Here is a 13,422-nt window from a genome sequence, read left to right on the forward strand (position 1 = left end):
CATAAAGTGCACTTAGATTCGATAATACTCACGTCTGTGCACTAAAGTGAGAGCTGACGTTATGTCAGACCACAAGTTACCCTTTAAATGCTGGCGTAGTCGACGTGCCTGGTAAGGCCACGATGTGCACGCTTATAAAAACACATCGATCCACCTTGCAATGCTTGGCTCAAAGGCAAAAGATGCAGCATGGACAACTACTCACTGACTGCTTCGCATGAAACTGAATCCGACAAGGCGTGGGATCTGTCAATTTTTTTTTTTACTTGGCTACCAAGCTATATTACACACGTGAATGTGATTCCTTCTTTGACAGGAACCCTGTATACAATGGGTCTTTTTGCGAACGATTTTCAAGCACCGGCGGGGCTTTGTGGTAGAATACTCGTCTGCCACGCAAGGGGCCCAGGTTTGAATCCCATTCTATCAGGAGTATTTTTGCTTACTTAGTTCTTTTTTTTTCCTATTTCGTGCAATAGTGATTATGGACACCGGTTGCAGCGGACAACGACGGCGCCAAAAACAGCAGTTGTTGTGATCTCATAACAGCTTTCGCTCTAAATTCAGCCCCATTGCCTTGGACTGTAGGGTGAGGCCCTTTATGGAAAGGTACCACTTGTTCAGCTGTTTCCTCCTCTCCACAAGCACCGCATAATGCATCTATCCCTTCATACTTGGCTCGATCCGCAATACTCCCATCCTGGCTTCAAAAAACAGCTACTCCAAGAGTTATGGTAGGCCTCTTCTTTGGCAATTTCCTGCTTGAAAGTTTTGTGTTCACGCAAAGCAACGCCATCTAGAGGCAATGCAGAGAAGAAGAAAGAAGGTGAAGTGAGAAAGCTTCACGGAAGGAGGGCATGTGAGCCAAGAATAACGTAGGTAGGCAGTAAAAGTTAGTGATGTTTCCCTCCGTGAAATCAGGTGACCCACATGCAAACAGGTGTCCTCGCAACTGCCACTGGAAGTCAGCAGAGAAGCTCTGCCTACCCGGACCTTTCTCCTCTTCCTCTATGGTGGTAGTGGGGCTGACTGACCCCACATCTACATTGTGGTGCGACGTTACAGCGACAGAGGCTCATTGACATGTGTGTGATCGTCTGTGAGACAACATTTCTATCAACAAGGCGTGGGTACCTGTGCTGAAGCAAGTTTCCTGAAGCTGACGTAACAACCTTCAACATTTGCAGCCTCTGCCAAGGTTCACTTCGGAAAGGTCAGGTCTCGCCTTTGTCAGCTTAATGGGCACGTATATCCATCCAAGCTACTTCACTTGCCCAAGCTCAATTAACTCTGTGTGCGGAATGGTTGATGTCCTTCCAGATACAGACATTTATGGAAATTCAGCGGCTTCTTTGCAATGGTGGCCAACAGCTCATTCAGGGGCCATGCCCACAGAAACCGGTTCCATGCTCTCTGCACTCTCTCAATATAACGAGGTCGACAAGGCTATCTTTGTTGACCTAAACAACATCCCACGGGCAATGCACAAGGGGATAGCCCCCATTTGCTTGCGGATCACTCACGATCATGCAGTGCAACATCAGAAATTCTCATTTTATAAGCTTCACATCGAGCACATTCACACTGGCATCTCAGCTCAATGTATTGGTGTGCAACTACAACGGCTTCCAGCCCGGGGTGGCGCTAGGGTTTTTTTTCACAAAAAGGGGGCGAGGGGGCGCCCCTTCTTCTAGCACGTTCGAAGGCGTTTGAACATCCCTTTCCTGTACACCTTGCACATCACCGCTACATGCATTAATGTGCTGCTCCAATTTGCTCCCCGTCCCTCTCTGCCCTAGTAGAAAAACTTGGGAGGGGAGGCTGCAAGGGTAGTGGTTTCAAAGTCTGTAAACGAAGCACTATCGCCGACCCTCCGGTTCGATACAGTGATGTACCGGTCGGACTGCGTGCACTCGTGTTATCGACATCCAAAGGGCCTGATCGTCCGCGTGTTGGACTTGGACCATATGTAATCGTCCACCGTGCAATGTACTCAGGTCCAGAAATGCAGCCTGTAAAGCGGGCTATGTACCCGCGCTATCACCTGACGTTTTGCTACCCACAGTGTCCAAACAGCTTCCGGAGACGTGCTTCGGAATCTAGCAGGGTGATATACCCAGAGAACAATACCGACGCAAGTCCGCGCTTGTTGGGAAATTTATTAATAATCTTGGCCCGTTTTTAAACAGTGCTGGACACAATGGACCTTCGCAAGCATGGGCAAGCAGCTTGTCACGGACTATAAATGTGCAGGACGGGAATTGACTGCAGAGACTGTCGACTCCTCGATCGGGGGCCCACAAAGCACAGTAAACGGGCAGCTTTCCAACATTCATTTTCTCTGTCTGTTTGAATCATGCGGCTAGGACGTTATCTAGCTGTTACCGAGGAGCGAATCAGACCGTGCTGACAACACCGACAGCAAGTACACACGAATATCATTCCGTGTGAGTCAAGAAGCGCACAGGAATAGGACTACGGAAGACAAGAAAACACAACACTTGCATGAGAACGCACAACCTGCACGGCACATCGGGGGCGAATGAGTTCGACGTGTGAAGGGGCAGGTCACACAACGGAGAATAACTTACCGTTACCGTCATATTCCTTGCCGTCTCTGTCAATATCTTCTGCCTCGTCCATGGCAGTGTCTTCGTATTTTTTTCGCTCACTGCAACAAGTCGGAGTAATGTGAAGGAAAGATGGTGACTTTTCAGGGCTAGTTTTTCTTTGTTAGACACAATATTAATGAGAACTAACAGACAATATTGCCAAGGTAAGTATAGGGGATGGTATCTGTAGTAAAACTGAAGAACAAGCTACCAATCTCGCTAATATTCCCTAGACAATTCCTTAGATTGACCATCTATTCAATCTAGGGAAATACAAAATTCCCTAGATTCCTTGTCATGAGTATGTCGACTTGCGGGGGAATAGGAAGAAGTAATGAGAGAAAAGACGGACATCAAACGAAGAAATATAGAATAAATACAAAGAAAGAGAATTGAAAAAAAAAAATCACAGCATATCCACGGGGTGAATGATGATTGGGCGAAGCTTCGAAGGTTCATGACTCTTCCGAGCTCGCTGGAGGCGCTTGGCAGCAGCTTCCCGCGCTCGCGCAGCCTCGAGATCCGCTCGCCTGTACTCGCGTTTCCTCGCCGCTTCTCGAGCTCTCACAGTTTCTGGATCCGCTTCTCGGCGTCGCCGTGCACCTTCTGCTTCGCGCGCTCGAAGGTCGGGATCCGTTTCTCGGCGCCTCCGTATAGCTTCGGCTTCGCGCGCTCTCACCTCCGGGTTCTGTCTGCGAGCGCGCGCTGCAGCCGCTTTCCGTGCCCTCAGCTCCGCCGCCTTGTCTTCCATATGGCGCAGCGACTCCGAGCGAAATAGCAAGCGCGCCAAGAGCGAGCGCATTTTATAGCTCTCACCCCTAGCGGTCTCCCATCGCACTGCATCGAAACATCTCGAACGATCGCCTCCATCCAATGATCTAGTGATCGCTCAACCAATCGCATGGTCCGGTAACCCGGTTCCGTACCCTCTCCCTCTTTTTAGGGGCGAAGCTCCTTAGGGTGTGGGTCGTTCCCTCCTCTGTAGTAGTAGTGTAGTAGTAGTAGTAGTAGTAGTAGTAGTAGTAGTAGTAGTAGTAGTAGTAGTAGTAGTAGTAGTAGTATGTATCAATGTTATAACCGGCCATGCAAAGGTCCGGCCCATCCATACTATGTTACTCTATGGCCCATCTGATCCGGCCTGCAAGGGACGCTCATCGGCGTACCTGCCATACGCTGCTCCGCGTTCCACATGCGGGAAATCTCCTGGTGCGTTGCGAGGAACGCGCATCGGCGTTGCTGCAATACGCAGTCCGCGTCCAGCGAAAACGCTTGACGAGAAGCGCGTGCACGGACCGCTATAAAAGGAGCGTGTCGTCGGGAGTGCGCTAGGGCTCGCTCTCTCTGGCCTTCGCTGGCCCTGTCGTCTCTTTGTTCTTGTAATGTATATAGGCGCGTCTCTACGCTTTTGTTGCAACGACTCCTGTAAATATGTAAATAAAACGCGTCTTCTATGTTTACGTGAGAAGCCTCGCAAGAGTCCTCCTTCGCCTTAGCCTAGGGTGCCAGCCTAAACCCCTCCTCGGGCTGGTTGGCAGAGGCGGGATCGGTTCGCGTTCTCTCCTGGTACCGATGCTGGTGAGTGCTCACTTTCCGTAGGAATTCTGCCAGGTGTTTTGGATAGATGGTGATGTTTATCCAAAAAGGTAGTTTGGTTGCTGCCTTTTGAAGGCTTGTGTTTATTAGAGGTACCTTCACGGCAGCTTGAGCAACGGAAGTCTAGCTGCACGGGGTGACCATGGATTTGAACAAATTGAGGAAACCGGATTTAGTGCTGTTGTGCGAGAAGCTGGGGCTTGAGGTGGCGACTATACATAGAAAGCCACATTTAATACAGGCAGTTAAGGACTCTGGCGCGGATGAGGAGGAGCTTGCCGAGTGCTGGGAGCTAATTCAGGAGATGATGAAAATTATAGACCCACCGGAACCTTCGGCGAACCATACCATTCCATCTGTGCTCGCAATAACTGACCTCTTCAACCGCCGTGACCCGACTCAAGATCATTGACCGCCTCAACTCAGCGACTCCTGATTCCTCCCTTCGTCTCTTCGTGCTACGCGATGGAACCTTGCTTCGTCGCAGTTTCATACCTGACGGTCCTGACCTCTTGCTTGTGATTCCGGCACACCTTCGTTCGACTGTTCTGGCCCAACTTCATGATGTGCCGACAGCGGGGCACCTCGGATTTTCCCGCACCTACGATCGTGCCCGCCGTCGTTTCTACTGGCCGTCGTTTCTACTGGTCGTTTCTACATAACCTAAGAGGGGGGGGGGGGGCGCAAAATCTGTCTCATCCATTGACTTACAAGGGGGGGGGGGCGCTGCGATGAACCTTCGCCCCCCCTGATGGAGAACCCTGCACACGCCTATGGATACAACATTGCCTTTTGTCACGTTCGCGTATAACACGTCCCGGCACGAGACGGCTGGTTATTCGCCTTTCTTTTCTCTTATTCGGCCGAAATCCAGCGTTTCCTATGGACACGATGATGCCTCCTTCCATGTACCGCTCAAGAAGCCATTGCCCGCGCCGACCATGCACGTCAAGTTGCGCGCGTTCGGTTGACCGAATCGCAAGCGAACAATCTCGCTACGATCGCCGTCACAGAAACGCCCACTTTCTTCGAGACTGGATCTCTTGTCCTCCTTTGGTCTCTCCAGCACGCCGTGTCGGGCTTTAAATGCTGTTCTTCCCGTACACCGGACAATACCGTGTATGCCGCCAAGTGACCGACGTGACATATGAAATCGAGCCATTGCAATGTCTTCGTCCTTGTCGACTCAGCCCCGTGCCGACATTGTTCACGTTGTCCATCTGAAGCCCTATCGCATACCGGAACCCACCGACGCGTGTGTACAATGACTATTGACGCGACCGTCTTTGCCCAGGTGCACCGAGTCGGTGCTTTCACCGCCGGAGGGTAATGTTATGTGCCGTTTACCCAGAGGACGAAGAAGAGGACGGGTTCTTTGCTGTTTTGCCATCTTGGTTGTTACCCCGATCACTGTGATTGTGTCAGGCAGCATTGTAAATACAGCCTTCTTCTGTCGTCTCCCCGTAACAATATTTTAAAAATTAAGGTATTGATTTATTTCATTTTATTATTACTATTTTTTTACATATTTGATCGAACGCCAATATTTCCTATCAAATTAAATTTGTAATGTTTCTATTCTGTAACCTCCCTTCTAAAGTACTATAACATTTTATAAAACCACTCAATTCTTGGCCAATCCACCACAATGGGTGTGATCGTGTGAGCCACAGTTGAAGGTGAACAAGAACAAGAACACGAGAGGCAACGTGGCCGGCGAGGAGGAGAGAGGGCAGAAGAGGGTGTTGGCAGAGCGCGCTTGGAACGGGAAGAGGCGCGGAAGAGCGCGGTGGTAGTGGCAAGGCGTTCGCCTGAGGTCCGCCAGCAGAGCTCCTGGAGAAGTGCCCCAGCCTTCGCGGCAACGTACTGTGACCTGGGAAGCGTGGCCATGGGGGCTACCAGCAAGACCCTGAGGACCCGCAGATCGATGTTCTGCGGCTATGCTCCGTGGGTCGCACACCAGACGGCGAGCCGTACCCACTGCGAGTACCTGACGCGGCGCGCGTGAAAGTCGCTCTGACAGAAAGTTCGACAAAATGCCGCATGCATGTGACGTCGCCGGATGCCCGAATGGTGCACGCCGCCGCGCAGAAAAGGCGGGCAACGTTGGGCACGGCAACAGTGACGTGAGAAAGACCGCTTTCAGGCGGGTGATTTGAAATGTGCTAACGCGATGCGGACCACTAAAACGTGATTGTATTTCAAAATAAGCACTTCCTCGGCACAAAAGTAGCATTACGAGGTTTCTGGACCGCTATTTCAACAATCAACGTCGACTTAATATCTGCCTTTAGTGTCCCTTTAAGTGAACGCGCGTTTTCGACGGCATCCCTGATTATGACAGCGAAGGGAAATCGGCTCTCAAGCACCTCTTTCGAGCAGCTCATATTTGTGAAGGGCAACACATAGTTAGGTGGACGGCAATTGTTTTATCTCACTTTTTTTTCTTTTTTTTTTTAGAACCAATCATTGAAGCAGCCGTCATTCGCACTTCGTGTTTTAAAAACTGAACGGGGAATCGCCCATTTAGCTCATAACATTTCGTTGCAAAATTTCGATGAATAAAACCAAAATAAAGCTTCCTTTTGCACCTTGCACTACTTGAGACCTTTATTGCAGCATTTAAAAATCACGAGGACACCTAAGCAATTTTTATGACGCAGTGATTGCCAAAGAACTGTGACCATTTGTCGGACATGTGTTGTTGTTGTTGTAGAGACGTTTGTTTGAGCCGATAAAAATAAAATAAAGGTGGGTGGCCTCTTCTAAGTTCAGAAAACTAGCGAGCAACCTCTGCTGCTCTAGCCAGGGAGATCAGGCGTTCCTGAGTCTCGAGCTGAGAGCTGGTCAGCCCGCACTCCCACTGCTCCGGGGTGGAATCAATTATCCCTGCGCGTTGGTTCCCATTGATATACCCCCACACGAAAGTGGCGAATACTCAATGCACAGCCTGATCTTTATCTCACGAGCAGTATAGTACCCGACACACGTAACCTTTGCGACAAGGAAGACAATTGCATACTGCGCACAGGCGAACACAGAAAGTTCTCCTGCCCATGCTTGCGAGGCGCGCTTGACAAGCGTGAGTGCTGACGAGCAGTGCGGCCCAGTGTTCCGTATTCGATAAAAGGCACAAGGTGCCCGAGCGGTGCACAGATCTAGAGGGTTTTGTTCCCCATTAACCAAATCTTAGTTTTCTCCATATTCACGACCGCTCCAGACGCGTGGCAAAACTGCTTGGTCTTCTTGAACACTGCTTTTGCCAGCATAAAAATACGCTATGTCGTCATTTTTGCATTAACACATTTAAGCTTAAGCAATATTAACACATTACCATTCGTTCAAACATGCTGACCATGCGAATACTATAGGTCGAGTGAACTGCCCCAGGTGAAAATATTGCAACTGGAAACAACTGGCCCCAACTGGGACCAGTTCAACTGGTTTATGGTCAAATTCCCAGTTGGGACCCACTGGGGCCGATTTCCCAACTGGGACCCACTGGCAACTGGTCCCAACTGGGAATTTGACCATAAACCACTTGACCTGGTCCCAGTTGGCACCCACTGACAACTGGTCCCCACTGGGAATCCTGCCATAAACCACTTGATCTGGTCCCAGTTATTTCCAGTTGGCAGTGGGTCGCAGCGGGGGCCAGTGGCTCTTACTGAGATCTCAATAAGAGCCAGTTGCTCGTTGCAAATGGTGTCCCATTAGGAACTACTGTCTGAAGCTGCTCCCATTAAAAATTAAACCTGATGTGGCTATTTAATTCCTGGGGCTCCAGTGCAAGATAAAAAAAAAACAGCCTTGGATACTCCATCAAATGTTTATTTTACAACATTACACAGCACTCAATTTTTTTAGTGTTTGGCGGCAATCCTGAATTTTTTCCGTGAGATTCACGTACCCGTGACCAATGGGAGAGCGTTGCTGCAAAATAAGAGGCAACATATGTTACATGCATGTCTCAGAATAGCCATATCAATTTATTATACACAGCAGACCAGACTTCTAAAAATTCACACTACGAACACTATTCCCGAGATCATGCCGGATTTAATCCGTTTTTTTTTAAGTCGCTTACCTCAGCGCCAAAAACATAAGAACTACGGGCAGTAAGGGGATCGAAAGCATCTTTGTTTCTACTCGAATGTATGTATCTACAGATGCAACAGGTTCGGGAATATCCATTTGCAGTGCAAAATACGGGCCTCTTTTTGCGCTTTCTTTAAAAGTCGCGGACGGAGCTACAAATTTGCACGAGTATACTTTATAGTTATTTAGCATGCCGTTCAAAATACAAGTATTGCACGGCACTCGTTTTCTGTGATGCTCCAAAACAAATGGCAGAAAATTAGCAAGCACTCCGCACAAACCCCTAAACAAACATATTACAGAGCAGTGCCGAAAGAACTTGTTTACAATGCGGTGTTCCATCGTCTGAACACTCAAAACACTTTGCATTGCATTATATCAAGATGTTCCCTAGGATATTGAATAACTAGCACTCGAAGCATAAGTGCATGATATATAGTTACCTTCAAACGGCTGCATCGCCGACAAGGCGCAGGCTTGCACAGCATTCCGCACACAATGGATACACATATCTGTGTTGTCACAGGAAAAAACACTTGTCCGGCGTTCACCCATAAAGACTTCTAGAGATGAAACTGTCGGACACTAATTCGACAAAATCTAAATTACGCACACCATCTGCACGTTCCTTTTGAAAAACAGCACAACTAAGCACCGCTTGCACGGACCACCACCACAGAACACATCCACCACTCGGGTCGGCAGCTAGCCCTCGTACACATGTGGTGTACGAAACTAGTATCGCTGTGTTTCTAAATTTTCTGCCTTTATTATCGAGCTTCTTTCTTCCAATAAATAGTGCGGAATTGGCATGAAATAATTCTTTTCAGTTTATTTTATGTGTAATCTTTATGTTTCATTACTTTACTGCTTCATTTGTTTGAGCGTATGAGATACGAAACTGATGTGACGGCTGTCGAGGTAGTCGAGGCAGTTGGGGAGAGAGCAGAGAGAGTGTGTGTCGGCAGAATAGCCAGCATAGCCGCATAGCAGCATCGTAGACGTAGAAGCATGTCGGCGGCAGTCTCGCAAGTGGTAGCTCTCGGCTCTGCTCGATTTTTTTTTGTCGTACGTACGGAAGCAATCGCTGTGCTGCACACAAGCCAATCGAGCAGGCATGCTCTCAGTCAGACAACGGCAGCATAAACACCCCGACGTCAATCGGGCCCGCTTCGCCTGCGGGTATCCGCGATGGACGTAAAAAGATTGACAAACAGCTGATGACAGCAGTACTGATGCTAAAGAAAGCGTACGTTTGAGTGCACTGTGTTGCGCATTTGCTCATCGGAATAATCGACGATAATACACGATTTTAAAAAAATACATATCAGGTCAGGTAAGACTGTTTATATTATTGTAATGGGGTACAACGCGAAGAGGAGGATGACGTCTAAACAAGAAAGATAATTCATTCGCAAACCATGAAACGCTATTTTCTTATTCTCTCATCGTCCTATCATCTGTGTTCATAACGGCCCCTTACAATACGAGGCCAGTGATCAGGTACCCTTCTGTGAGTATGACACAAAAAACTCTTGGATAAAACCCATTCGCTCAAGTCCAGCAATGCTACGTCGTATACATTCGAGTTCAATTTTTTTTTTTCGTTCACTGTGAAGAATCGTACAACCAGAGTAACTGGTCGCACTTCGAGGTTAGCGTACAATTGGGACCATTTGCTTCCAAAACTGGATATAGTTTCCAACTGGGACCAGCTGCCTCCAGTTCAACTGGTCATGGTTCCCGTTGGTGGCCAGTTGAGTTGTAACTGGGACCAGCTGCTAACTGGAACCAGTTGCAATTGGAACCAACTGAAACCAGTTGAGTTGTAACTGGGACCAGCTGCTAACTGGAACCAGTTGCAACTGGAATCAACTGGGACCAGTTGGTTTCCAACTGGGGCCAGTTGGCCCGCAACTGGGACCATTTGATCCCAGTTAACACCAGTTGAAACCAGTTGGATTCCCACTTACGCATTTTCACCTGGGGCCCCTGTGGGAATTACTATAGAGTGCCTGTACTGCACGAGATATGTCACCAAGCTACTATATCCCTCGACCTTGGTAACGTGTTTTGCGCACTTTTGCAGTTCTTAATGCATATGATGACATCAGCTTTATGGGGCGTTCATTTTTAACTCGATAAAACTATCAAGATGCCTTTCTCACGTTGAGGAATTACAGGTATGGAATTGAACTGCCCGGCCATTCTCGGAGTGGGAATGGGCTAAGTTTTAAATGCGAAGCATATCTTAGCGAACCTTTGGCACTTTGAGCATTTCTATCGATCTATCTATCTAGCTATATCTATCTGGGCTCTCATGATCACGAGCTCCTTAACTTGGTGTAGACCAAAATTGGCATGGGAGGTTAAGAGGATTTGACGAATATGACTGTCGGGTTATGACATGAATAGCGTGAAAATCCCGTCGCGTACGTCGTCAAACCCTTTCCTCCAGACACGTATGGCACATACCCGTTTACCACGGGCCGCGGTGTACGGGTATGCGCCACGGGTGATTGACAGTTTATATCTAAAAACCGGCACCGGCAGCATTGACCCGACGAATGGAAAGAATGAAAATTAGGATCCCAGCAGGAATCGAACCCGAGCATTCTGCATGGCAATCGGGTATTATACCATATAGCCACGCCAGGTCTATAAACTGGTTTGGAAAAACAGCCTATGCAGGCGTAATGTCGGTGCAACGTCAATTGTGGTTGCGGTGCTTGCTATCTAATTTTACAAGAAAGCAATAAACACTATATATATATATATATATATATATATATATATATATATATATATATATATATATGATACTCCTACGGACGATGTGTTTACTCCTACGACACAGGTGTCATATCAGATTAACGTCTGTGGTTCCAGTGGTGGCTCCGCTTTTGTAGCAGTCTAATAAACATTACATTTGCATTCCTATGATTCAGCAAGCTATATTGAAGCATTACTCGACCCCGGAGGAATGCATTAACGAAAGTTACGTATGATATTCACATCATCGCACCGTAAAGTGCACTTAGTCCGCCAGAACGACGCAGTGTCCATTTCTTACGAGGCTGGGCGACGGCCTCATGCTGACCGAGGATGATGCCGGTTTGATTGACAGCCGCTTTGTAGGCTAGGCTACGTAAGCCACATACGCCCAGGTAGTCTACGAATATGACAGGCGCCATCCACTGATGTTGGTCTACGTAGCACTATCCAGGCCTACCAGCCTCGACGGCCCATACGTCACCAACGCGAAGGGTGACTTCAGATTCCGACATGTCGCCGGCTCTATCGACAGACAACTTGCCGACTAAATGACCGAGGCATCCACGATTTCCAGCAGCTGTACCATACCTCATATTGCAATACACATGGACCCCTCGTCGCCGCGATCACGACCTGGTCCGATAACAAGTCATGACCAGCTGCTGGTGTTCACTGATCACGGTGATGATGACCTTGTTCAAGAACTGTCAAGAACTTCTTCCACACATGCACACGGGTTTGTGAAACGTGCGTGCGTTCTACATCGTAAGCGACAAGTATAAGCACTATACATCAGCTTACCCCTTCTGGTGTTGGTATAATACTCACGTTGCCGTTGGCAGCGTTACCCAACTGTAAACAACCGGTTGTATAACACACACGCGGCTCTTCAACATATCTGTGTGCGTATAAAATTCATACAAATCTTTAACGTCAATTTGTAATGTTTGGCACAGTAAAAAAATTACGCCAGTCACCTTCCCGCCGCATGCTTCGCATAACATGCATCGACTCCCACGGTACGTGGGATCTGCCGAATTTTTTTTTTTTTCATTCCGAGGAATTGAAAGGAATTGAACTGCGGCAAGTTCTAATTCCTCGGAATGGAACTCGAATGGAATGGAGGCGCCCCATTCCGCAACACTGGTGCCGGTACATGATAATTTCTGTAGACGGCCGTCGGATATGCTTCTCCGAGCTTTACAGCTCAGCTGTCAAATGGACCCTAAAGAGAATAACGATTGTTTTCATACTGGTAAATTGCTCTTTCTTTAGTGCAAGATCACCTTGCTCGCCACGAGAAGACGCTTGGTATAAGCGCGAAAACGTGCAAACAGGAATTGCGGGTGGCCACGCCACCTTGAAATTCCCGCGCCAAACGCCGTGACGTCATAGATTTTGATGGCGTCTGCCAAGGCGCGTTGTTCCTAATCAGTAAAAACGAAGTACATTGTCCTCCGAGGGGACCATATACTTAACGTACCAAGTTTCATGAGATTTCGTTAGGCCAATGTCGCCAAAATACGAAAAATACGCTTTGAAATCTGTGACGTCACACGCGGAGGTTTCGGCGCGAAATTTGAAAATGAAACTTTGACCTTGGTTTAACAACATTAGAGTTCTCAGAGTACAATTTATCAATCAAAGCTGATACAGTGTTTCACTTCAGTGTCCCTTTAAAAATGGAGTTTTTGGGGAGTATTTCTGCAAACACATCATCTAGCTCCCGTGCTTTCCTTGCGTTATCACAGCGGAACATTTCTGATAGGAAAGCCGCTAGAGCCAAGTTTTTAGGAAAGGATGTGCCAGCAAGCCGGATGACGGATATTGTTCGGTGGCACATATACTCCCCAAATAGTCAATTTTTCTTAGCACACCAATGTAAAAAAGCCGCCGAGCGATGGCGGCGCGCACAATACATATATACCACCAGTCTCATTTATGGAAATTTTAAAGGGACACTAAAGTGAAAAGATAAATTCGTTTAAACTGATAAATTATACTCTGAAGATTTTAGTGTCGTTAATATCAAAACCTTGGATTTATTAATAAATAAGAAAATCATTGTCAAAAGTTTCAATTTAGATTTCCCCCCTAAATCTCCAATGGAGACCTCGCGGATTTCGAAGCGTTTCTTCGTATTTTGGACACACTACACGAAATTTTCTGAAACTTCGTGGCTCCCTCAGAAGACGGAGTACTTCATTTTAACAGCAGAGCTGTTTTAAGTTTTTCGTAGCACCGGGTAGTGTGAACAGAACGTAGTAACAGGTTAGTGCGCGGATCGCTTCTTTTCTTCAGCTTCTGATTGCACCCACGTCTTCGCCGATTAGTCCGGCTGAGG

General features: G+C 47.7%; 1 protein-coding gene across 2 annotated transcripts in view; it reads right to left on the bottom strand.

Annotated features, from left to right (window-relative positions):
- The window catches only part of LOC125756269 (zinc finger protein 239-like), a 52,274-nt gene that overhangs the window by 15,251 nt on the left and 23,601 nt on the right, over positions 1-13,422 (bottom strand). The window contains exon 1 of one of the 2 annotated variants that reach the window (XM_049418506.1): positions 2,592-2,803. The exons of the other annotated variant lie outside the window; for it this stretch is intronic. Coding sequence (XP_049274463.1) covers positions 2,592-2,643 — 52 coding nt within the window. The 5' untranslated portion in view covers positions 2,644-2,803. Of the gene's footprint in view, positions 1-2,591; positions 2,804-13,422 lie in introns of those variants that run through there. 2 annotated transcript variants of the gene reach the window in all.

This window comes from Rhipicephalus sanguineus, chromosome 8 (genome assembly GCF_013339695.2).
Source record: "Rhipicephalus sanguineus isolate Rsan-2018 chromosome 8, BIME_Rsan_1.4, whole genome shotgun sequence".
Lineage (NCBI taxonomy): Eukaryota > Metazoa > Arthropoda > Arachnida > Ixodida > Ixodidae > Rhipicephalus > Rhipicephalus sanguineus.